General features: G+C 38.2%; 1 protein-coding gene across 2 annotated transcripts in view; it reads left to right on the forward strand.

The window, feature by feature from the left end:
• Positions 1 to 25,844, forward strand: part of foxj3 (forkhead box J3) — a 109,042-nt gene extending 83,198 nt beyond the window's left edge. Inside the window, exons 6-12 of one of the 2 annotated variants that reach the window (XM_065241220.2) lie at positions 4,602 to 4,730; positions 11,176 to 11,350; positions 16,014 to 16,433; positions 16,802 to 16,909; positions 18,378 to 18,566; positions 18,782 to 18,883; positions 20,650 to 25,844. In XM_065241220.2, coding sequence (XP_065097292.1) covers positions 4,602 to 4,730; positions 11,176 to 11,350; positions 16,014 to 16,433; positions 16,802 to 16,909; positions 18,378 to 18,566; positions 18,782 to 18,883; positions 20,650 to 20,762 — 1,236 coding nt within the window. In that variant the 3' untranslated portion in view covers positions 20,763 to 25,844. The remainder of the gene's footprint in view (positions 1 to 4,601; positions 4,731 to 11,175; positions 11,351 to 16,013; positions 16,434 to 16,801; positions 16,910 to 18,377; positions 18,567 to 18,781; positions 18,884 to 20,649) is intronic. The other variant, XM_065241221.2, reaches the window with a different exon arrangement.
• The last annotated feature ends 1,265 nt before the right edge of the window (positions 25,845 to 27,109 follow it).

A 27,109-nucleotide genomic window follows, 5' to 3' on the forward strand; every position in this document is an offset into this window, starting at 1 on the left:
ACTAAATTTTTTTTAAAAATGGGAAGGGACATAATTGACTGTCCCACTCAAGATGGCTACCAGGTAAGCAGTTTTTAACTTTTTCATTTTTTTGTCATAGAACCTAGACAACTTTTTAGTTCTCATTAACGAAACATGAGTTTGTAAATGCATATATTTAATGTAATATCATGTTGCGGTAATGATAGTTTTTTCTAATGGTAATCTAAAAAATGTAAATAAACATATAAGAAATATGTTTTAAATCCTCTAAAAATAATGGTTATAGTAAGTTCAGACCAAAATTTGACTTCAAGGGCTTTTAAAAAAATCTGACCTTCTAAGTCTGGATTTTGTGAGAATCACCCAGCTGCCTTTTAACCGAAAATAGGACTGATATGAAACTCTCTACATAAGGATACTCCATTCACAGTCGATTTAATTTTAAAGTTTACATTTTGGTAAGCTATTAGCATACGCATGTTTAAAGTCTCCCTGTAGTCAAGAAATGTATCAGTTAACTCATCTTTGAACATCATAATAGCATATGTATACTCATTTAGTATGCGTGGATTAATGAAAATGCAAATTAGTAATTATGCAAAATTACCCAACTCTTAGTTTTGGCCAATATGCCCCATTGTGAGATTGTCCTATCCGCAGCCTGTGAGATCGCTGATACACAATAGTATCGGGGGGCGGGGCAATAGTTTACTTATTTATTTGTCCAGTTTTTACTCATCTATGACAAAGCACTTTTTGGTTGACAAAAAAGCTGATTTAAGGGCATCACTGAGTGCGTTTACATGCACAGTCTTACGCCTATTATGCTTAATAAACTGATAACACGTGGGGTCATGTAAACGCATAAAACGGTTTTCTTTAATCGGGGAAAGCCCATAAACGGCGTAAGCAAAAACCGATCGGCACAGGTAGTTTTTTGCTCATTACGCCGATTTCGCTTGGCATGTAAACACCTTAACCGGCTTTCTCACGGTTTTGTCCATGTGCGCATGTCTCCGCGTATGAAAGATAAACGTCACACGCGGAAGTAAGCGCAAAGTAACGCATAAAAGTCTCCGCTCGACTAAAGCAGTTGGCAGAGAAACTGTTAAAATAGAAGCTCATGTTACATTTACAGGTTCTGCAGACACGAGAAGAGATACAACAATATAGCTTAAGACAGATATGCCGTCGGCTTTTTGATCGACTATTATGTACTATAGGTGGTGACGTCACTGCCTGCGAGAAAACTGATAATTCTCCAAGTCCCATGTAAACGCAGTTGACTGCATAGCCGGCTTATTGATTTGCATGTAAACGCATGAAAACAGTTTTCTATAATAAGCAGATTTTTGATAGATATCCGCTTATTCTGTGCATGTAAACGCACTCACTGTCACCACCACAACCTTCTTAAAACTGATGCCATTAATCCGAGTGCATCATTAAAGCCCAGGCACTCTGAAATTACCTTTATGCTAGGGAGCGGGATCAACACACTTGCTGGTTTTAAACCGCTGCGTGCCTAACAACATCTCTAGTGTAAGGAAATGGCAGAGCCACGCATATTACAAGCTCATGTGCAAGGAAGAGTCTAAATCATGCGCATTACAAGTTCAGGTTGGCCATATATCTGACGTATAAAAGTAGATATATGTGAATAGATGTTACGGACTGCTAAGTTTGGTTTTACACAATGCTAAGGTGAACTCTGCATTTGAAAAGTTAAACTTTTAACATTAATGTTAACCGGTTACAGCACTCACCCTGCATGTGCGAGCAGCACATAAGAAGAGTCTATACAGCATCCATGAATAATATCTATGACTCGAACTACTGATCCACGCGTTCAACTTTATTGATATGATTGTTTACATGTTTGTGACATTAAAAACCGCGGGAATTTTATGAAGAATATACTTAGCAATGGTGTTGAATTTGCACATGGCTTTTAAAAACACCACATAGACCTAATAAAACCTGATTTTTCCCACAGTGGAAGTTTAAAAATACATATCACACATACATTTTAGGTAAAATCATCATTGTTTATTCTTTTCAGCATTGAATGAACCATAAATACATTAATAATTGACAATAATCTTGGAAGGACAGATGAGATATTTTCTGAAATAGGCTATGTGTTGAAAGCACAGTTTTGGAGCGGAGCCTGTACGTCAGTACAATAAACTATAAATCCAACTTTTTATTGATTTAGTTTTATTGTTATAGTTTAAGCACACCTCCAAGAGCTCGCCCTAAAAACATTTCACACAGCAAAACAATGTCTACTCTTCAAGTGTAAGGTTAGGTATGACTGATTCATATGGGAAGAATTTTAAAGATCCACCCATTGAGGGATTTCAAGGTTTTCCCGTGGGCGCATGTTTTCTTTGCCCTTATGCTCAAAGCACAGATGAAATCGAAACCAAACATGCAGGAGAATGCAAAGACAACAAGTCCGAGTTAGGTGGCTCCTTGGAGATGCTGTTTCTAAACTTGGGCCCTGCAAACAGAGCAAATGTTACGCCCCTGAAGTACTTTATGCCAAGCCACAGGAATTCCCTCTTACTTAGATTTTCCCGCCTGCCGGCGCTGGCCAATTGGAGAACGCCTGTGCAGCGTAACAGAGCAGGAAAGCCTGGTTGTTCACTATATGATCATGCACAAACGATGCTGTAGTTATTGCTAGAATGCGTTCATAACAAATGATATCTGACCACCTTGTTTTGCTTTTGAAACTAGACATTGTCAAAGATTTCATTTTGTGTTAAGAGTATTTTATTATATGGCTTGTTTTCATTTGTTCTGCTTTTATTGCTACAAGACAGCTGTTTTATTTTTTAATGAGTGCCTCTAAAGGGTTAATCATGAATTTTTTATTGTTTTATTGTAAGAAGCTTCAGTCGTTTTTCTTTCTCGCCTTTTCTCACTTTTCTTTCTCAATAAATTGCATGCAGTAGAATTTCACTTTTCATTGTGAATTTTTGTTTAAGACACCTGGGAGGATTTCTCTTTGATTTCATAATCCTCATCTCATGTTGCAGATTAGTCGCCCCTATGAAAGACTCCACAGCCTTTAATTCACGGCTAAATATAGCTCTCCTTTTTCACCCGCAGCAAACACACTTGAGTATTTGCAGTGGATTCGTTCACCCCTTACCTTCATTCTGCTTGTTCGTTTCCCAGTGCGCGTGTCTGCTCACGCGTGCGCAGGCATGCACGCTCCGTTAGTATGTGGGCGTCTGCGTTTCGGGCATTGAAAAAACACCAGAGTGTGACGAGGTCTTTAAATCACACTTTATGGATAGAGGGAGTAAAAATAGATTGTGGCTGACTAAAAGCCTTTATATGACTTAATTACACATAACATTTTATACTTGTTCTTTGGATTGTAATTGTAACGCTGATTAAAATATTTTCAACATCCCTGAACTCCTTTCGCCACCCAGTGTCATAGTCGTACATGTTCACGTACCCAAACAAAAGCTGAAAAAGAGAAGAGCAGCTATATGCAAATCATTCAATGATATTAACCCCCCATCTTGCCACAATCCAGTGCAGCTCTGGCAACTGTGATGCTCCAGTCTTTTGATGAACAGGGAATAATAGGATTGAGGAAACATTTATTCTGCTTGAATGATAATTCTCTGTAAGAGTCTGTGAGCTGTAATGTGTCTTTCTCTCTGGCTGTCACCGCCACATAACAACCCTGCATGACCTAATACACCCACAGCCCGGTTTGTCTCACTCACGCAGGTGAATATTGAGACTTGTTGCACGGTTTTAGCACTACATCATGGCTGCCAAGACGTGCGGCGTGCGATGCTTTCACGGCCAGTATCGTTGCGATTCCATTCATCCTTTCCTAGCGTGCCGAACTCGGCGTAGGACTATTCTCCCAGGAGCTCATTATATTTATTCCCATACCATCCTCCATTGCCTTATTTATTCTGGTTTTGCAACCAGCACATATTTGCAGTTCAGCTTTTCAAATGATAATTGGGATTATGATTTTGAAGTGGAGGTTTTCCGCCACGGAAAACTGCGCGTTCATCGGCGCTCCCAGAAAGGTCAAGGTCTCTGTAGCATTCAGGACCTTTGTGAGCTGTCCCAAACCAATTTACGCCGGGCAAGTTGATGGTCCTGATGCTGCCAGCAACGTGACCTTTACTGAAGGAGAGCGTTCCCCCTCTCGGCCGTCCAAGACAGCAGATCATCTTGCTGGCCACCAGCCATGTCCAGTGCACAGCACATTACTGCTGACCTTAGTCTTCTAAAGGCGGTGTTCTGTATGCATACCACACATACGTGCACAACACAACAGCACAATTGTGACGCAACTGTCTGTTATTTTACTGTTACAGTTATTAAAAGGGATGAGAATTTTCTAAAACCTCTAAAACCTGTTACTATTTTTTTCTGGAACCTTACCCCTAGTATCCACAATACATGTTTTTAAGATTGTTATAAATTTAAAAATAATTTTATTGTGATTGATATTGTCATTTTGTGAAAACATAACCTTTAGAAACAGGGTATACATATGCTGTAGGTCAAACAAACCAGACTAAGTGGTACAGCAACTTACTGTTTTTCCTTTTATTGTTGATTTCCAGGTGGCATTGTACAACCCTGACCAGGATGGGAGTGACAGCCCTCGAAGCAGCCTTAACAATAGCCTATCTGACCAGAGTCTGGCCTCTGTTAATCTCAACAGTGTTGGCAGCGTGCACAGCTACACGCCGGTAAGATCTCATTCTCTGCCTTTCAAACTCTCCATTACCTGCTGCCGCACCACCATTACACTCCTGAATGGATTAGGTTAACGCAATAAAAAAATGTTGGTCCAAACCTGTGTGACTTTGCTGCATGCAGGAAGACATTTTTAATAACGTGTTGTCTGGCAGTTCTCATATTATTGTCTCCGGCTTTATTGTTTTCCTCCTTGTTGCATATCGCTTCGGATAAAGCGGCTGCTAAATCCATAAATGTAAACATAGTGGACACTCTTTTCAGTACATTGAAAGGTACTGGGTAGGGATGCATAACGATTAATCGCGATGAATCTATAGCAGAATAAAAGTTCTTGTTTACATCATACATGTGTGTGAACTGTGTGTAATAACTTTGTATAGATAAATTCACACACATATGCATGTATATTTTTAAGAAATGTTTATATGTGTATATATACATTTGTATATTTATTTATATTTTATATGTATTTTATAATTAATGTGTATAATTATATAATCATTATTATTGTACACAGATCACATACATATAACAAAAACATTTATTCTGCTTTAGATTAATTGCGATTAATCGTTATGCATTCCTAGTACTTGAGCTTTAAAACTTTCAAAAAGTACAATAATTACAGTCCATACGATTCCATGTACAAAATTTTCTGATACCATATGTGACCCTGGACCACAAAGTAGTAAGTAGCAATAGTAGTATATTTGTAGCAAAATCCAAAAATACAATATATGGGTGAAAATGATCAATATTTCTTTTATGCTAAAAATCATTAAGATTTCCTACCATAAATACATCAAAACTTTATTTTTATTTTTGAGCGGATGCACTTGCTAATGACTTAATTCGGGCAACTGTAACTCTTTCACCGCCATTGACGAGATATCTCGTCAATTAAGAGAAAACGCTTCCCCGCCAATGACGAGATTTTCCGTCTTTCCGCAATACTGCTTTTATCCACCCTTCCGCAACTTTTTAAACCCGGAAGTATTGCCCTATGGCAAGCCGCTGTATGTCCGTGTCTGTTTTAAAGATCGCTCTGAATAGGATCTCTATGAAAAGTCCGTCACAAAAATATAATTATCTCTGCTTTTTGCTCAAAATTTGGTGTTTTTGCAGAAACCTACCCATATTCAAAAGCTGATTACAAAAGAACCACTGAAGGTAGGATGAAACGTTTTTTTTTTTTGAAAGCAGAGGGTCTGTTCTTTCATTTGGTATATTGTATGTTTATATATTTAAAGAAGAACATTTTCTGGAAGGCATTAAACTTTGGTGAAAATCATGAAAAGCGCTGGCTGGCAACTTTTTTTAAAAACGCTGGCGGTGATCGAGTTAAAGGCAATTTTCTCAATATTTACATTTTTTTTGCTCCCTCAGATTCCAGATTTGCGAATAGTTGCACGTGGGCCAAATATTGAAAGAATTATCCTTATGACTGGTTTTGTGGTCCAGGGTCACATATAAAAACTATGGCTGAGAAGTAAATGGAAATTTATGCACACAAATTGTATGTTACTACAGTTATGATACTTAAAGGAAAACACCACAGTTTTTCAATTTTTTACTATGTTCTTACCTCAACTTAGACTAATTAATACATCCCTATCTTTTTCAATGCGTGCACTTAATCTTTGTACAGCGTGTTGTGAATGTGTTAGCATTTAGCCTAGCCCCATTCATTCCTTAGGATCCAAACAGGGATGAATTTAGAAGCCACCAAACACTCATGTTTTCTCTATTTAAAGACTGTTACATGAGTAGTTACACGAGTAAGTATGGTGGCACAAAATAAAACGTGAGAGCACTTAGTTTGCAGCACTTCGACCTTGGGCACAGTAGTATTGACGGAAATTTGAGCAAGAGCGGAAGTAGTGTGGGTGGGATGATGTTACGGCATGCAGAGGTTGAAGTGCTGCAAACTAAGTGCTCTTCCGCCATATAATATAGCTCTAATTTTTATCTGCTTAAAAAATTGCCACATCACGTCACCATACTTACTCATGTAACTACTCATGGAACAGTTTTTAAATAGGGGAAACATGGAAGTGTTTGGTGGCTTTTAAATCATCTCTGTTTGAATCCTAAGGAATGAATGGGGCTAGGCTAAATGCTAACACATCCACGACATGCTGAACAAAGATTAAGTGCACGCATTGAAAAAAGATAAGTATGTATTTATTTGTCAGTACATTCATCGTACGTCACTTTACGACTTTATAAATAAAGTATTTGTATTAAATCTATATTCACTGAGTAGAATCAAGAATCGAGTATAAAAATCGGGCCGAGAATCGGAATCGAACCGAGAAATGAAATCAAATTGATCCGATAGCTTATGAATCGAAATCGAATCGATCCGGATCATCTGTATCGATACCCAGCCCTAGTTAAGAATGAGATGAGGATAAGTAAATAATCAGTGAATGTTTGTATTTTGGGTGAAGCCTTCCTTTTAGCCTCTCCAGAACCAGGGGAGAACCCTTTATTTGCCCAGTCTTTTTGTGGAGCACAGTTTCATGAGAAGCAATGAGAATCCAGAATGCTGGTGTGTGGAGGTCTGTGCATGGGAGCGTGCTGACACAGGGGTTAAGGGAATGAAAGGCAAAGCTCATACTGCTGGAGCGCTGCTAAAGAGACATGCTGCTTCTGATGTCCTCCCACCAGAGATGCTGCCTCTTTGTTGTGGTCCCCCCAGAAGCCCTGCATGCTCCTCGCTCCAGGCTCTCAGCATTGATCCAGCACAGACACTGATAGATTCACTTCAGCAGGCCAGACAGTGCTCTCTCTTTCTCTCTGTCTGTCTATTCTACTCCATCTTGCTCTACTCCAGCTGATACAAACACTGAGATCTATTTGAACTTAACCAGATTATGTGCGGCCATTTTCAAAGTGATCCATAGTGTGTCATCTCACTCCAGCTGCTCATATTTCTTGTGTGCTATTAGTAATCTCCGCTGATAATGTCAAGCAGGTGACCTCCTGTCTTTTCATTTAGCAGCCATTTTAAAATGGCGCTGACCAGAGTGTCATGCATCACTGTGCAACGGCAATGCAGTTATATTGAGTTGTAGGTTTAGTGTTTGAATATAAAAAATGTATTAAATGTTTTGGTATCAAAAAATTGCAGATCAGTTAATAGACACTTTTTTAGTCTTTTTTACTTATAGTTATAATCTTACCAATTTTTTTGTCTTTTCTGGCTGTACGTAAAAGCAAGCAAATAGCTAAATCGGTGCAGTCAAATTCACAAAATAATGACTCCTGAATCAAACATTAATGATTTGAATCAGGTTAAAGCATCTCAATATTTATATATAGTACAAAATATAATGTTATAATAAAATGCATAAAAATTGAGCAGAGTATATAATAGTTATAATAAAGCCTGACCCTTGACCACAAAGGGTGTTTTTATTGAGATTTATCTGAAATAAGTCATCTAAATAAATAAACTTTCCATTGAAGTATGGTTTGTTAGGATATGACAATATTTGGCCGAGATACAACTTCTTGAAAATCTGGAATCTGAGGGTACAAAAAATCTAAATATTGAGAAAATCGCCTTTTACAAGTTGTCCAAATGAAGTCGTCAGCAAAACAGACCATACTAATGATAAACATATTTTTTAAATATTTACAATAGGAAATGTACTAAATATCTTCATGGAACATGATCTATACTCTTAGGGCTAGATTTACTAACAGTTTGCACAAGTGCAAACCATCATTTTGTCTTTTAAATAACGAATGTCAGGATTTACTAAAGACGCGCAGTGGATCATATCGCTGAAAAGGTGTGGTCTAGTTATTTTGGCGACTGACCTTATTGCATATGCATTTCTGGGAGTTTCCCTTTCAGACGTAAAATTTTTGGGAGGAGATTATTTAAATGATTCACGCAATGCAATTTCCTAATGTTTGCGCGTGTGTTATGACTGATATTTGCGCTTTTATTTTAATGGCGAAGAAAAGCATGTCTTAAATTACTTTGCTTGAAATGGCTGCAATTATTGCTAAAAAAGAAGGCACAAGGCAGAGGATTGTTTTAACATGTAACAGTTTATTTGAAATGCCAGAGGAACATATTAATCAAAAAAATATTGTTTGCAAAGCCATGTTATTTTTAATTCGTTGAAGTAAATAAAATAGTCACTACTAGGAGAACTCACACAATACCAGACGTTTCAAAACTTCTTGTAAACCTTCATTTTTTGTCCTCTAGTTTTTTTCAGTGTACTATGACTTTGTTAGCTGGGATTACACACCCCGAAATTTCCGCTGCGATGTCGGTGGTACTGAACTCAAGATCAGCTCTGCTTATTTGCGACTCTGATCTAATTTGCGCTGCTCTTAGTACATTGCGTTGGTTATTATGGAAATCGGCTGTTTATTTCATTTGCGATTTTTTAGTAAATACTGCAGATATTACCATTCCCATCTACGCTTTTATGGATATGAGCTCTCACGCTATTTGCCCCATTTAGTAAATCTGGCCCTTAATATCCTTATGATTTTTGGAATAAAAAATCAATAATTTTGAACCATACAATGTATTGTTGTCTATTGCTACAAATATACCGCATTTTCCAGACTGTAAGTCGCACTTTTTTTTCATATTTGGCTGGTCCTGCAACTTATAGTCAGGTGTGACTTATATGTCAAAATTAATTCATACTGACTAAGATGAACCAAAAGAAAACATTACCTTCTACAGCCACAAGAGGGTGCTATATGTTGCTCCTGTAGCCTACCCCTGAAAAAAACTGTTAACTGAAACATTAACTTAAAGACAATGGAGAAAGACTTAACACACAAAAGGCCCCAAAAAAGAATAATAATTTTCTAAATAAAGCGACTTATAGTCCAGTGTGACTTATATATGTTTTTTTTCTCTTCATGACGCGTTTTGCAACTTATACTCCGAAGCGACTTATAGTCCGGAAAATACTGTACCCATGCAACTTATGTCTGGTTTTTTGGTCCAGGGTCACAAATGTTAAATTGCCATCCCACAAATTGTAGATATCAAAATCACTGTCATTGATTGCACTTTTGCACACAAAAAATTTTGTTTTGTTTTTTGCAGTCATTTACCACAACAGCCAAGTGACCTTGTGTGACCCACCCACAGTTTGAAATCTCTTGTTCTGTACTATTTTAGTTTCTTTGTTAATTGTTTTATTTTCGTAGTATTGATTTGTTTGTGGTTAAAAAAACAATACTATTAATAAAAATTAGTGCTTGGCAAAGATTAATCGCGATTAATCGCATACAAAATAAAAGTGATTTTTGGCATAATATATGAGTGTGTGCTGTGTGTAATTATTATGTATAAATAAATACACACACATTCATGTATTTATTTAAGAAACATTTACATGTTTATATATATTTATTTATTTTTTATATATTCTATATTAATTATAAAAAAATATATACATACATACAAAAAAAAACACTTTTATTTTAGATGCGATTATTCGTGATTAATCTTTGCCCAGCACTTTTAAGTTAGTCAGTTTTTGAGGTGACAATGTAGGAAGGAGAACCGAGTGTCTAAGACTTCTCGCACTTCGAATCCTGTTTGCATTAGCTTTGCAACATGTTGAGATTTATAAATTTCCCCTCGCCAGTTTGCACTGACAGCTAGAATTAGACTTCACAGGAGTGGCAGATGACTCTGTTTTGCCTGCCTCTTCAGTGTGTATAACACTGTTGTCTTGAGCTTGAGATGGCAGAGCCTCTGCCCTTGTGGAAGTCACAAATATGCTCAGCATTATGGAGGCCTTGGGAGCCATTCAATATATCAGTCATTCTGGGCATGAAAGGCATTTCTGCAGATTTAAAACATTGAGCAGCTCCTCATACTCACTTTCATAGTTGAAAAGGTTTAAACACAAGCTCTGATTTATTTTGACCAGGAAACCTGTGTGATTCGATCGTATAAAATATTCATTATTTGAAGGATTTCAATGCATAAATCAGTGCATGTTGGTACATATTGTTTTGCAGGCCATCTTTTATGATCTCACTGTTGATTTCAGTTCGTTTTCAGTTCAATTAGTTACGCCAAGTCGTTAATTACAAAATAAATAGCGGTAAAAACAACTTCACACAGTCTCTCCGGAGAGACACGTCTGTTTTGATCAGCTTCATAAGTAAATGGTCAAGAATACGGAGTCTCCAACAGAGGGGTTGAGCTGCCCACGCCAGGATTTTGCTCCTGCCTATCGTTTTGCAATGTGTCAGGCAGTTCATTTCCTGTGCCGTGATGCTGAGTGCTGTAGTCAGTGCTGTCATGTTCTATCTGAGCTGTAATCTGCCGGTCACTGGGCCTGGCTGGGCTGCCTTCGAGAGCGGCCAAAACCATTTTTGTTCATTCTTCCCCTTGCACAGCCATCATTATCTTTCTCTCCTGTTTTTCAGGTGACGAGTCATCCAGAGCCGGTATCCCAGTCCATGAGTTTGCAGCAGGCCCCTCAGGGTCAGTACAGCATACCGGACCGTGACAAGCAGCTGCTCTTCTCGGACTTCGAAGATCTTAGTGCCTCCTTCCGCAGCCTTTACAAGACTGTGTTCGAACAGTCCTACAACGCACAGGGTGAGTTTTATATTTAGATGGTTTATCAAGGGAAGGAGAACCAGACACAATGTGTGGATGTGTTACTCATTTTCTGTACAGTGACATATATTGTCATGAACAGTATTGTGAAAACAGCCACTACCAGAATTGTTGTTTTCCAACCATAATATGTTTATTTACTTATTTATTATTTATAAATACAAACAAAAATGCAAGAAATGTGTAAACAAAATGTAAAAAAAAAACTACACAAGAATAAGAAAGGCTTCTTTAGGCAAAAGTAGATCAGTGGTTTTCAACTTTTCGATTTCAAGGTCCCCCCTGTTGCCCACAATAATAATTGAAACCCCCCACCCATGATTTCTTCTGAATAAACATGACTAGACAGGATTGACCTGACTAGACAGATGTATATTTGTTACAAGTCATCATGAGACACCCTTGAAAATTTGTTGAGGGCCCCTGGTTGAGAAATGCTGTTGTAGATGACAAGCATGTTATCTTACTATATGTGGTTTAGGCTTAGCAGTTTTACCTTTACTGTACATTTACTTGCTTTTAACCAAAGCAACTTACAAACCATAGACTGTAAAAAAAGATGGAAGACCCGTTAACTCTCTTCCATTGGTAAAAAGTGAAGCCGCAAGTGTCCCTGATATCTTGGGTCTTGAGTGATTTCGGGACCAGTCCAGCCGCAAAATCAAGGCCTCGCTCTCGCAGAATGCGCATATCACAGCTGTCGATCATGACGTGACACCACCGTTTTTATAGCATTAAATAACTAACTAAAAACAAACATCATGGAACATCAGCGTGAAAAAAACGACAGTAAATGACAGAAACCTGCTTCGTAAAAAAGGTAATTGAAGTGTAATTAAATTGTTTAGTTGGTCTCAAGTCCTATTGAATAACATGGGGGAGACGGGGTTTATGACCTATACTAGGACCAGTCACTGGGGGGCGATCGAGACGTTTTGGCTTCACTTTTCAGGGCTTGTGCAACAAACGTGTGAGCATTAAAGGTTCTCTAAGCGAATTGACGCGTTTTAGACCATAAAACATTTTTTGTTACATACCGGAAACATCTCCTCACTATCTGCTTGCTGCCTGTCCGCTGATCAAACTTTTAAAAAACGCGATCTCTGTAGACAGCCCAGGCTTCACAAACGGCAATATCAACATAGTGGCCAAACCTAGCATCACAAAACAAAACAAAGTATTCCAGCCAATAAACGACAAAAAGGATTTGGGGGTGGGGGTTGGGCGCGTTCATGAAAGCACGGAAGGGAGGGGGAGGGGGAGGAGTTAGCTACGCTCCGTCTGTTTGAAAACAGTTCAAACGTCAACAATAACTAACGTCTCGCAGATTCGCTTAGAGAGCCTTTAAACATTTATGCTATTTATCATTAACACTAAAAGGTCTCCATAACTTCCTGTTTATTGATTTATGAGGAAATGTATACACATTTCCTTGGATATTATTAAGAAAATGCAGTTAATATTCAAGTATTAAGGGAATTTTTATTTACGCATTTGGCCAATGCTTTTATCCAAAGTGACTTATCGTGCATTCAGCCTTCTCTTTTTTATCAGTATGCATGTAGATTAAACCCCTAACCTTTTTGTTGCTAGCGTAATGCTCAAAACATTTAGCTGCAGTTATAGTTTAACTATTTGGATACATGTGAAAAGTTTATTTAGCTAATGGAGATCATTGGTGTCCATTTAAAATATAGGAATGCAGCATTGGTTAATTCACTTCACACAAGCTTGCCTGCCTGCCTGCCTTTTAAATATAAATCACTGTTGTTTTTTAATCTGATTGACTGATATACAAAAAGCACTTGACAGGTAGGTACCGTGAACCTCCGCGTCTAACCTAGTTGCACAAATCAAAAGCTTTTCACGTAAACGTTTCCAAAGTGAACTTCTTTAATCTATCATCTATGTTTCATTAGTTGAAAGTTGTTACCTTTTTATGTGCATAAAAGTGAAATCTCTTAGTCAGACAAGCTTGAGCAATTAAAATGAGCAAATAAAGCCGGCGAGAGGATTTCACACCCCACTGCTGGAGACACTGAGCTAATTCACTGGCTTTGATAATAGGTAATGAACTCGCATTATTATTCAGGGGGGCTGCTGGCTAATTGCTTTTCTGTGCTCTCCCATGGTTGGACAATAGGCTTTCTGTGCTGATAAGAGATACACCCCTGTCACCCCGTCGATGAGTGTTCTCTGGCGATTGCAGCGATGCAAGGCCCGCTGTTGGCTTTAAAAGCTCTCCACTGGAATAGGTTTACAATGCCAGCGCCATGATGTGCAGACCCTCTTAAGACTGCGAGACACACGCTTCGGTGGTCGCTGTAGAGTGTGCAGATGTTAGAGGCTTGTCAGGCATTTTTAGAAACTAATTCAAAACAATCGCTATACAAATGAAAAGTTGGAGAGGGAATCGAATGGATTTAAAGGACAGACAATGACTGCATGCCGAATCACTGTCTGCTCCCCTTTATGGTTTGATCAGAATCACATTCAGCATGTTTGGCTTTTTTGTCACTTGGGATCAGGAAATGTGATTGGATGGATTCAAATGCATGTTGCTAACTCTAGATGTATATGGGTGATTCTCACGAAATCCAGATTTAGGTGTCCAGCATCAGAATTTTTCAAAAGCCCTTGAAGCCAATTTTTTTTGCACATATAAGATTAAGGTCTGAATTTACTATAACCATTATTTTTAGAGGATTTAAAAAATATTTCATATAGAATTTTTTTCATTTTTAGATTATCATTACCGCAACATGATATTACATTAAATATATGCATTTACAAACTCATGTTTCGGTAATGAGAACTAAAAAGTTGTCTAGGTACTATGATAAACAAAATTTTATCTGGAGAGAAAAAATAAGAACTGCTTACCTGGTAGCCATCTTGAGTGTCACAGTCAATTATGTCCCTTTTTTTTAAATGTTAGTTCCTTGAGGGCTTAAACAATGATTGAAAAGTATTGCGGAGGATGAGAAAATTGGTCTTGGACACATTTATATTCCTTATTATTGTCTCTACATTTACCAATGATCACCAAATACCACATGTTTCTTTACTGTAAATGTTTATAGTATAACATGCACTGAAGCTTTTTATTTTTTAGATTATTTAATTATAAATATTTCCATGTCAAAGAACCGAAATCCAGTCATGGACACATTGCGGTAATGAAAATTTTCCCCTTAAATGTGAAAAAACAACAAAATTGGTTTGTATAATGTCATTTGAAATCATGTGCAAAATAGTACACGAAGAGATGTTTGTAACTGTATGCTTCTTATTTTAATACTCTTACTTTGCATTTACTTTTTTTTATCAAAATGTTTCATGACACCTCATAAGTCTAATTTCGCGAGAATCACCAATATGGATGGACATGTGCCATGGCTTTGCCCACCAGTCAAAAAAAAGGAAGTGAACTATTGACACTTTATTTTTAAATGTACTTCCTTCATAATTTACCAAATGTTATGCTTTTTATAGTTTCCTTGTTGACCTTCAGGAGATTGTCTTATAATATCCTATTCTGAACCTCCACAATCGCGTTTACCTTGGGAATGTTTGATGTTTGATATACATGACGAGCAGGATTTTGATCCATGGAATTTTCAGTGTGGGCGGGGCTACCTGGTACACCAACAGCCACAAAAATATAAACCAGGCAACCACCAAAAATGTGTGGAATTAACACAGAAGAGATCACTTGCCGCTTTAACACTTTTAAAAGCACGGTCATAGCTTTGTATACGATGAAATTAGAAGTGCTTCTCATCATCAAAATTAATATCAATAATTTTGTAAAATACTACTGATAAAACCTTTAAAACTAATGACAAATAAAAACATGCAAATGAGCTATTAAATTATTAAAATCTCATGGGGTACTTTAAGTTAATAATTTAGGCCAATAGACTTCGGCTGACAAAAAAGACTGTAGACTTTATTGCACAGCTTAATGAAATGCTTGATTCTGATTGGCCATTTACAACATTTGCCGGTTTGTTATTCCCAGATAACTAGCCCTAAAAAATAATAATGCGCTGTAACCTGGATTCTGCAAATCACTTTGACAGGTACAGTTTAATATTACACAAAAAAAGATTTATAACATTATGACTTTATATTTACAAATGATTAAACCAAATAGCGTCTTCGTGACTTTTCAACGTCTTGTCTTATCGTAAAACCGAAAATAAATGTGTTTTCTTCAAGGAAGGTCTGCATTCATTAAAAATAAGCTCATAAAATATTTCAAATCAATATTTAATGTTTCTTACCCCTTCAAAAATATGCCTCATCACACTGTCGGGGCTTATTTCTAAGATAACAACCGGCTGCTTATACATTTTTTCTTTAATAAATAATTAAGACTATAAAAGTGAATATAAGGTGAGTACAATTATAAAAGTATGCAGACAGAAGTAACAGGTTAAAATCTAATACATGGCTGCAGCTGAATAAAATGACAAAGTGACAATTTTGTAGTGACATTCAACATTTGGTATAATGCAGCAAAAATGCAAAATTTAATTTTATAGTACCTGTGGTTATATATGAGCAGCATATTACATGATATTATTTTATAAGTGAAGAGGTTATATGACACAGCACCTCTGTTTGCTCCTTACAGGTCTGATGGGCATGCCGTCGGAGGCCTCTCAGCCAACCCACACCTCCTGCTCTTACCAACACTCTCCCAGCAGCACTATCAGCACCCACCCTCACAACAACCAGAACCCCATCACCAACTCTCACCCCAACAACATCTCCAACAGCGGTAGCCAGGTGCCTCTTTCCCACCCCCCTCATTCCAGCCACAACTCCCCCCACGGACAGCACCTCTCCCAGCATGGCCCCCACACCCAACACAGCCAGCACCCTCACACAGCGCACAGCCAGCACCCACAGCACACCCAGCACAGCCAACACCCCCAACACAGTCAGCACGGGCAACATCCACCCCAGCACCAGGGCCACGGCCAGCAACAGCAACATCCGAATCTGTCCCATCAGCCCCATCCTGCCCAGCAACAGATGCAGTGCAACACTGGTAAGAATCTGATGATTCTTCTCTTTATTTGCTTCCATTCTTCATGCTTCCTGTCTCGAACCCTCCGTCTATGCATACTTCGCTCAACGCTGGCATCGTCATGACAGGTCGATTTATTCAGGCCTCTTCTAACAGTCATTTATTTTAGATTAAAAAATTTATGGCAACTTTGGAGCAGTCAGCAGTAAATCACAGGTTGATTTATACTGTTGGCTCTAATGAGAACAAAGCAAATGCACCACAGTTCAGAGCAGCAGATTGTGGCAGAGGGACATGGCTCCCCCTGCTGGCTTGAGAAAGAACTGTAAAGCAATCGTGCTGCTGTCTGCTGTGGACTTATTACCCGCCTTGTTTTGACTGTGATGCAGGTCTTCCCAATGACTGGTACCCCAACCTGGATGCGCTGAAAGAAAGCTGCCGCATCGCCAGCAGCTACAACTGGGCTGATGTGGATCTGTCACCCTTTCAAGGTAAAGGTGAACCAAACTTTTGTTTGTTACTAATGTAAAGTGCATTCTGTGGAAACTATAAAAACTGTGGAAATATAACCTTGATATCTTTAATACTGACAGAGTAAATGTCAAAGATTTAAATGAAAATTGAAACTTTGATGCTCCTAATCTTATCATTAGGTGATTGGACTTAGGGTTAGCCTAGATTGCACAGGCATTTGTGTAGATATATTTTGAACAGTTATTTTTGTACTTCACTTCATTTGTAGGACTCCTCAAGATTCAAATTAAAAAATGTAGTAATGTATTCAAAAAGGACACCGGTCACCAATATTTAAATGCACTTAGCACATACCAATATGCAGTCCCTCCAGAAAAACGGGATTATGCGATCGCATGATTCAACGCATAAGTCCGCATATTTATGTAAGGTCCACATTTTTCCAAATACGCCGCACTTTCGCAGCATAAATTGCAGATTTCTGTGTGCAAAATATGCAGGGCTTGCATGGTTTCATAATCCCCACATTTTTGTAGCAAAAATCACATATATCTTAGCAGAAAGTTGAAAAATGTTGCATTTACTTCACACAAGCGCAGCCATGTCCCCTGTTGCCATGGGAATGTTAGGAAGTGACGTGATTATGTGATGTGAAAATCATTCAAAAGCTGCAAATTTGCAATTTCTGCAAGTTCCCGCAGTTTTTGCCGGTCCCGCAGTGTTTGCCGGTCCCGCAGTGTTTGCCGGTCCCCGCAGTGTTTGCCGGTCCCCGCAGTGTTTGCCGGTCCCCGCAGTGTTTGCCGGTCCCCGCAGTGTTTGCCGGTCCCCGCAGTGTTTGCCGGTCCCCGCAGTGTTTGCCTGTCCCCGCAGTGTTTGCCGGTCCCCGCAGTGTTTGCCGGTCCCCGCAGTGTTTGCCGGTCCACGCAGTTTTTGCCGGTCCACGCAGTTTCATTGGATAAAATTGCATAAATATCCCGCATATTCCATCAAATTTATTTATAAAACATGCTGCGAGATCAAGGATAGTTGCCCGCAACAATTACAAAAAAAACACTGCGTTTTTCTGGAGGGACTGAATATGGAAATATTTCTTAATCTTACTTAAGATTGTGAATAGCTGAATAATCATGTTTAAATGTATAATTAACTATAGGAGTGTAAAGGACTATCTTTAATCTATCTTCTTGAATAAAAGCCATTCCTTAGAGTTTAATAACTTAATTTGTCATGCTTACAGCCTCATGCTATCTTAGAGTTACTTTGTAGTCACCCATGCAGTGAAATGGCATGCATTGTTTTAATTAAATATCACAACAAAACGTTACTTATGAAATCAGCTGACTAGCAATTTATTTGCGTCATTTTGTACGATTTAATCTAGCAGGTGCAGTTCATTTTAAACCACAGCTGTAGATTGCAGGGCTTTTTGTTTCAGTTTTGTGTAAGCATCTAGACCCATCGATTAAATCAACTTGCCTCATTTCTCTGAAGGTTTGAAAGAGAGCATGAGGCAGGCGGAGCTGAATAACTGGTCCCTTGAGCCCACTCAGATGGCAGACCTCTGCTCCTCCATCAATCAGTTCTTCAATCGCACCGGAATCCAGCCACAGGGAGCAGTGCAGCCTCCAGTGTGTCACGGCTCCATGCATCCAAACAAGCCCAGCTCACACATCAACACAGGTGAGTGCATTCAATCATCAAGTTCATTTATTTATAAAGCACAAGACTGACCAAAGTGCTGAACATTAAAATCAAACCATAAACGCATAAAACGGGCAGATTAAAACACATACATTTAAAACCAAAGGAATGACAGATAAACAAAGACCATATACAGTGTTTAAGAATGGGATGTTAATAGATTAAAACCATCATAACATCATTTTGTTTTTCAGGAAACATGTACATGGATTCGAGACAGAGCATGAGTTCTATGATGGGTCCACCGGGTTATCCCCACATGCCACCCATGAGCACCGCTGGCCCTGCTATGACAGGTACACCAATCTTTTTCAATCAGTATATTAATGCATCACATCACCCTTCAGTTTATGTTTGTGATCATGTCTGCGTCTCTTAAAGGTCACATAACACATAGTGTTTCTGCTAATCTCATGTTAATCTAGGGAGTACAATTGCATCCTTCATATTGCTGAAAAGTCTTTAGTTTTATCAGGTTTATTAAAGACAGATCAGCTGTACTGCTACTTTCCCCAAAAAACCCAAGCCCCTAGAGGCGTACTGTGGACGCAAACAAAATCTGGATAACTTACGATTCACTACATGTTCATGCCGTTTACATTATATGCACTCATGCGACGTTTGCCAACAAAACAGACATTTAATGCAGTTTTACTTAACGTATGCGACTCATGCCATACCATTCCAACGAAATCCAGCTTTAAACCAACACAACTGTGTATAATTACTGCAGCGAACATTAAGTGTCTGCACAAGAGCGCCCCCTGGCTTTTGGATGTAGGTATTTCATTGTAATTCATTGAGAAGCAAGCATCATCGGCCGATATATCAGTGCACCCCTTGGTTGTATGTAAACGTACCCAGTGTTAATAAGTCAGAATGCATGAAATTGCTTTAGACCCCCCCCCCCAATATAGCAATAAAAAGGTTATTGTCAGTAATTAAAATGCCTTATTGTCACAAATGTCACTTTAATCATTTCATAGGTATTTAAAGGGGTCACAGCATGAAAATTTCACTTTTTCCATGTTTAAGTGCTATAATTGGGTCCCCAGTGCTTCTATCAACCTAGGAAACATGAAAAAAACAGTAACTTTGTTTTGGTAAACCATTCTGTACAAGCATGTGAAAAATTAGTTTGTTAGATTTTGCCTATTTTGTGATGTAGGTAGCAAGGCCAATTACAATAATACCGCCCCTTAATCTGTACTATCCAACCACGGCACTGCCATTTAGTGCAGAGAGAAAGAGAGAGAGAAAAGATAATTAACTCTTTCACCGCCGGCGTTTTTAAAAAAAGTTGCCAGCCAGCGCCAGCGTTTTTCATGATTTTCACTAAAGTTTAATGCCTTCCAGAAAATGTTCTTCTTTAAATATATAAACATACAATATACCAAATGAAAGAACAGACCCTCTGCTTTCAAACAAAAAAAAAAAACGTTTCATCCTACCTTAAGTGGTTCTTTTGCAATCAGCTTTTGAATATGGGTAGGTTTTTGCAAAAACACCATATTTTGAGCAAAAAGCAGAGATAATTCTATTTTTATGACGGACTTTTCATAGAGATCCCATTCAGAGCGATCTTTAAAACAGACACGGACATGCAGCAGCTTGCCATAGGGCAATACTTCCAGGTTTAAAAAGTTGCGGAAGAGCGCCACCTGGTGGATAATAGCGGTATTGCAGAAAGATGGAAAATCTCGTCATTGGCGGGGAAGCGTTTTCTCTTAATTGACGAGATATCTCGTCAATGGCGGGGAAAGAGTTAATAGCACAATTGAGTTTCAATTTCAACAAACTACCATCATTGCAATCAGTGTTTGAATTTCATCAGCTCATTTGCATTTTAAAGGACACAATAATTATTTAAACATAATTATTCTCTTTTGCTGCCAAAAATCTCCACACAGACAAATTCATAGCACCTTGCTGACATCAGAGATGGTCAAAAGTATTATATTTAACACCTGCCCAGGTTGCAGTTTTCCAGAATTTCGAAAGTTTGCGTGACCTTCCCATCGAGGTGTTTGTAGTGACAGCTCCCCTCTGCTCTGCCCCTCAGGCCATCACGCTCAGATGAGCCAGCAGCACATGATGCCCGCCGGAAACTTCCAGATGCGCCGCATGCCCGCCGACGACATCCAGGACGACTTCGACTGGGACTCAATCGTCTAACCCAGTCCCCGAACGCGAAGAGAGTGTTGCAGACAAACGAGAGAAGAGCGAATGGAGGCAGAGTGTTTGTGTTACAGTGCGAGAGGGCTGGACCTGGCGCGTCTGCACCCCCGTGACAGAAGGCAGATTGGAACTGGACACTTGAAAAACAGTGCAGGTGTTGTTCATTATGACCCGAAAGAGACTCCTGCGTTCCTGGTGTTTTTACGAAACAAAACGAAAAAATATATTACTTTGAAGACAATCACATTTACTAGGACGTTTAAGTGATCGCTTTTGTACTTGTCCGAAGGGCAAGCGTTTCATGTTTATGTCGAAATGTCTCCCGACCCTCAGCCTTTCTGCAAGCCCACTCAATTGCCAAGCTCTCCCCGCTCTTCAACTGTTGTTCTGTGATTTTTCAAGTGATATGTCCGGCTTGTTCTCCCCTCTCGTGGTGACTAACTCAGGCCTTGACTGCCTATCAAACAAGATTGGCTTTCTCATTCGTGTCATGAAAGTTGCTCCGAGATGCGCAGGGCACTTTTCGGAAGAGGGGCGACCGTGCAGGTGGCGTAGCGATGTAGTTTGATGGCTGATTCTGATGGTCGCGAAAGTGAATCTTGCTCCTCTGACCCTAAACACTGTAATATGTCGAAAAGTTGCCAGGCAAATGAATCTGATTCAAGCTGATTTTCATTTTTTTACTGATTGTTAAGGCTCATAACAAGACGTGTAAACCACATTACCTGCAGTATTTGTACTTGTGTATCTTTGCTGTCTAAAGTGTATCATGTTTTTGTCAATAATAGTTTTGCAGTAGGTGACTCTGAAAGTGATATTGATCCAAACCTCACTAATATCAGTTTCTCTTTGATCATCACTTTACGTTTGCATGTACAATCCTTATTTTTTATCCCTCATCTTTAAGATTATGTTTCTTTACAAATAGTCTCCCGGTCGGACTGCACTACGTCATTTAATGCCCTCAGGACGGGCGATCCACGGAAAACATAGATTTGTGGGATACTGGCAGTCCTGTTGATGCTGCTGTGTGGATCTTTACAGCAGTGCTGCACATTTGCTTAACGGTCCGCAATAAAAAAGCCCTTTTTATTTTAACTCATAGACTGGCCAACATGGAAGCGAGCACAGACTCACCTACCTAACCTTTTGCTGTTGATTTTGGTCTGTAAATCTTGGGTGTAGTGTAACGATGGTATAAAGGACGTCAGACGTTTAACTTAATACACTAACAGCCTTATTTTGAAGAAAGGCTTATTGCTCAATTGAACTACTACCCAGCATTTGCTTAGTCCACAACTAGTCATGTGACATCAAGTTAAGGTTTGAGATCAGTTTTCCTTAACAAGAAATTGCATACTGTTGTCCTTAGCCCACTTACACCAAATGAACATTTAAAGGACATTCTTATACTGTTTATAATCTGGATTATAGGGTGTTTTGTGCAATATAGTTTATTTAGGGCTATCCGTGATCACAATCATCTCTTTAAAAGAGCACAAAACTAATGCACAAAAGTTTGAGATCTAGACTAGAGTGTCCCAAAATACATCCATATATTTACCTTTCGTCAGGGTATTTATTGCTGGGATGAATGAAGCACTTTGATACGGCCAGATTATATAGCGGAGCGATAGGAAATATTCATGATGATTTGTCGAAGCCATAGAGTGCAGTCAAAGTGGATCTGAATGTTTACGCTCTTCGTTCGTCTTTCTTGGGCTTTCGTTTAATTATTCGTACAAGTATGTGTGCTAATAGATTTGACTTGGAAAAGTAAAGTAATCTAATGACAATCATTTTTCTTTATGTTTCAGTATTATAAAATGTACAGCTTAGTATTTCTACAAGTCTTTGATGTGTATTGGTTTTTAAAGCTCCTAATGTCAATGGATTATAAACCTATAAGAGTCATAAATGTCCTGTTTGGTCTTACAATGGATTCTTTTTAAAACAGCATGTGCACGCTGTAAGAAAAAAATTGGTTCGATTTAAAAAAGTAAGTTAATAGTTATTCAACTCAAAAATATTAGTTGACACAATAAACTAATATTTAAGTCAAATCAACTTAAAAATGTAAGGCAACCAGCTAACTTACTTTTTTTAAATTGAACCAACAAATAATTTTTGGGACTGTTTATCTAAATAATTTTGCACTTAAACTTTTTAAGTATAATCAACTTTTTTTAAAGGTGCAGTGTGTAAATTTAAGCAGCATCTAGTGGAGAGGTTGCGAATTGCAACCAACGGCTCACTTCACTGCTCACCCCTCGCTTTTGAAACATATAGAGAAGTTACAGTAGCCGCCACCGGAAAAACATGCCATTGTCGGAGACATCTTAGTAAAAACACTCACCGTTAAGAGCTTCTGTAGAAACATGGCAGCACAAAATGGCGACTTCCATGTAAGGGGACCCTCGCTGTATGTAGATAAAAACGTCTCATTCTAAGGTAATTAACACATAACGGTTCATTATGAAAAATCTTTATATACCCCGATAATATAATTTTGTATATTATTTTGCAATTCTGTCAATAGATGCTTCTAAAAATTACACACTGCACCTTTAAGTCAGTTTAACTTAATTTTTTTTATCTTTAGTGATAAGTTGTTGTAATTTATAAAATACATTTGAAATAATTTAAGCTCACTTTATTTTGTAAAAATATAAGCCAAGATAAAAAAAATAAAAGTTGAAATGATTAGTAAATCTATGTTGATTATACTCAGTGGCGGCCGGTGACTTCTTTTTTCAAGGGAGCTCGATGCGAAGTTCGTCACAACATGTATGTAGCCCGTCATGTTTGTGGTTCGTAATTTCAAAATATGTGTCCGGCGCGTCGACTGAATCTATGTGCATAACGTGTCTTGTCAAAATAAGTGCCTGCTGCAGACGCGTCTAAAGGGTTTATGATAAAAGAGACGCTCGCGTTTGCCAGATACTCACATAATCTCATGCGTAATCCGTGTTTACTGTTCAGGGAGTGTCTTGCGTGTATTTTGTGAATGCGAGCGTCTCTTTTATCATAAACGCGTGTGCAGCAGGCACTTATTTTGACAAAACGCGTGATGCACATGGTTCGCATGATAACAAACACTTATTTTGAAAACACGAGCAACACACATGACACTCCAAACACTTATTTTTAATTTGCGCACCTCGAATGAGCAGTCACGAGCCGCCACTGATTATACTTAAATTTAAGTGTACACTGCAAAAGTGAAAAGCAGGATCAACCTAAAAAAAATACGTTTTTTTTTTACTTAAATTTCACTTAAAAATAATAATAATACTTATGTTTTTAGGTGTAACCAATTGAACACTCTTAAAACAATTGTGTTATTTCGTGTCTAGTTGTTGTCCTTAACTAAACACATCTCTGTGTGTTATTATTGGAACGACACATTTTGTTTTTATTTATCTCTTTTATTTATTTGAACACAGATGACACATAGGGGCAATTTCCCATACAGGGTTTAGATTAATCCAGGACTAGGCCTTAATTTTATCAGGACATTTAAAGCAACACTAAAGAGTTATTGCTCTTTGCTCCCCCTACAGGTTAGACGCGTAATTGTTCATTAGCACTGTCGTAAATACTGCAACATAGCTGGCTCTGATTGGATTGTAGGTCTGCCGTAAAGTAAGTTTTTGTAGTTTTCACTCGAACTACAGGACCACTACCCGACGGTTGGAAACTTCTTTAGTGCGGTTTTGGCCGTAGAGGGCTGCAAAGCGAATGTGAAAGTGCCATTCACCCTGTTTTGAGTGGATGTACTGCTGAAACTTTTTTGGAAACGTTATTTTAAGGTAAAAAAACTCTTTGGTGTTGCTTTAAGTAGTTTCTACAGACATGCCTTACATAAACATTATTGGTGTGCGTCTTGAGACAAAACAATGGTACTGATATATGTTTAGATGCGTCGGTGCAAGTTGTTTTTAAATTAAGGCTCACTCATGCATTTTAGTCTGGGACTAGGATAAACCCTGTCCGGGAAACCGCCCCATAATGTGTTAAATAGGGTAACACAAAATAATGTTTTTTAAAAATATTAAATGCTTTCTTGGAGTGAAATAATTTGTTAAGTTGATCCAACTTTTCTGTCTGATTCTTAACTAAATCCTGTCCACTATTCAACTATGTATGTAATTAATTACGTAGCCATCTATGTAGTCCAAAGTTAGCAAAACCATATTACTGACTCCTTACGTAAATCATACATATTTGCTAATTCAAAATGCAATGATGCTAAATTTGTGAGTCCAATGACATTGTCTAGCCCTACGACAGAGAAAAGATTTCCGTTTCTGTTTTCATCGGACACACTTGTGTCTTAAGCTAACCCTCATTGCTCAGATCCGCTTCGACTCCCAACGTTTTCATTTTTTCTTTTAATTTTTGCATCGCTCGTACGTCTCGTGTTTTGTTTTGAATGCTGTTGAAGTGTTCGCAAGCCTTGTTAAGCTAGCCTCAGTGTTTGTCATACAAATAGCTTTCAGACTGCTAACCGGTCATTTGTGCACTTTGAAAAGAATTAAGAAGCACAAGCGCTCACGTTGCTCATTTCTTAAAGCAGGATCTCACGGCGTTGGCTCGCTGCCGAGTGAACGTTTGGCATTGAGCCCACCCTCGGTGTGAACTTTGATACCATACTGTGTGGTGTACACCCTGTATCACGGTTTGTCTTGATGTTGACCTCAGAAGGACTGTCGGTTTTAAGTTGGAAATATTTTGTACGTATTGCCAATCTATTTGTGGTAGTGATGTGTTTGGATCTCTTGTTTGCCAAAGAGAGAAAGATTGATTTTTAAATATTTAAGGGGGCAGGTAATCGACGTCCTTCCCGGATGATGGAAAAAGTAAGTCTGATGGATCGGACCGAACGGAAAGCTTAAGAGGAGTGCAAGAAAATAGGAGTTGGGACAGGTGATAAGTTCTCTCTCTCTTTCTCTTCCTCTTTTTCTCAAAAATAAGAAAAAAGGAAACATTGCTCCTTTGATTTTGTGTTTGTGTTGTGTGAAAGTTTTAACTGTTTAAAGACGACTCGGTTTTCGTAAAACAAAAAAAAATGAAAAATACAAATAAAAACAAGTGGAGATGCATCTGCCAGAGAGATTACTGTAATGAGAGGAAGATTTGAGAAGCCTTGTTACATTTACGGGAGAAAACTGCCAACAAGTTCTGGTATTTGGAGCCTATTTTATTCATTGTTGGTGTGTTGTTGTGCTTATTGTAAATATGTGTCTTTTCAATTGTCCTTTTTCCTCTGGGGTGGTGAGGGGGTCAAGGCAAGGGCTCGGGTTCACCTGCGAAAGAAAAGAGGGAGATGAATACAGAGTATTTTGTTATTGTCCAATCCAAGGGTGACACAGTATGTATATATCTATATTGTATATATGTGATGAAAATGCGTTGGCTTTTTGTGTGACACTACCTTTTACCTGTACTATGGTTCAACATTCAGTGTTTCAATGTTTATATTCTATTTTAATCTTTGTTTTCTGTTTGATTTCGTCCTGGTCATTACTTGTATTTGTTGTTTCCTTTATTTTCTCCTTTTTGTCCTTTTTGTTATTGCACGGTTTATTACTTTTGCTGTCCAATAAGATGACACGGCTTCTCTTTGTATTGGTTTTAGTGCTGTAAAATAACTCTCAAGTGTCATTAGGATTGTCAATACCACCCCTTCCCCCGATATGCATGAATGGCACTTAAAGAAATAAAATATGTTAACTTCACTGTGGAATCGTTTGTGCTTTGTGAGATTTATTTCAGAAATGATTCATCATTTAATTCAAATCTCATTTTAAAAACTTTTTATCTAATTTTCAATTTTTTTCACTAAATTTTTGGAAATGTGATTTTAATCATTTATTTCACTTTAATTTCAAACTTTGACATGACCTTACTTAAAGATGCATTAGCCTAAATATTAAAGATAGCAAGGTTAGGGGTGTGTGGGGCAAAAACTTACGTGGGGTTAGTTGTAACACGGACTGTTTACATTGTTGAACAAGATTGAGCGTTTTGTATTTCCGGTATTTTTTCATGCTGTCAAAAGACGATCTCCCGCAAATTATTGAAAATGTATAATGTTTTTCCAGAGAGTTATTGATGAACGAGTGTTTTGGTGGCGTGTAAGTACATTTTTTCATCATATGTTTTTTCGGTTTCTGAGATGGGTGTGTAAGATACCAAAACCAATGTTATGTCATATTAATCAGTGTCTTGTTGACTAAAACATAGCATCGTTTGGAAATATGTCTGCAGCTCTTAGGAACTTTTTGGTGGGCTTGAAAATATTTTCACCCAGCGGGGTTAATTGTAACGCTGTGTTACAA

This window comes from Paramisgurnus dabryanus, chromosome 14, assembly GCF_030506205.2.
Source record: "Paramisgurnus dabryanus chromosome 14, PD_genome_1.1, whole genome shotgun sequence".
Lineage (NCBI taxonomy): Eukaryota > Metazoa > Chordata > Actinopteri > Cypriniformes > Cobitidae > Paramisgurnus > Paramisgurnus dabryanus.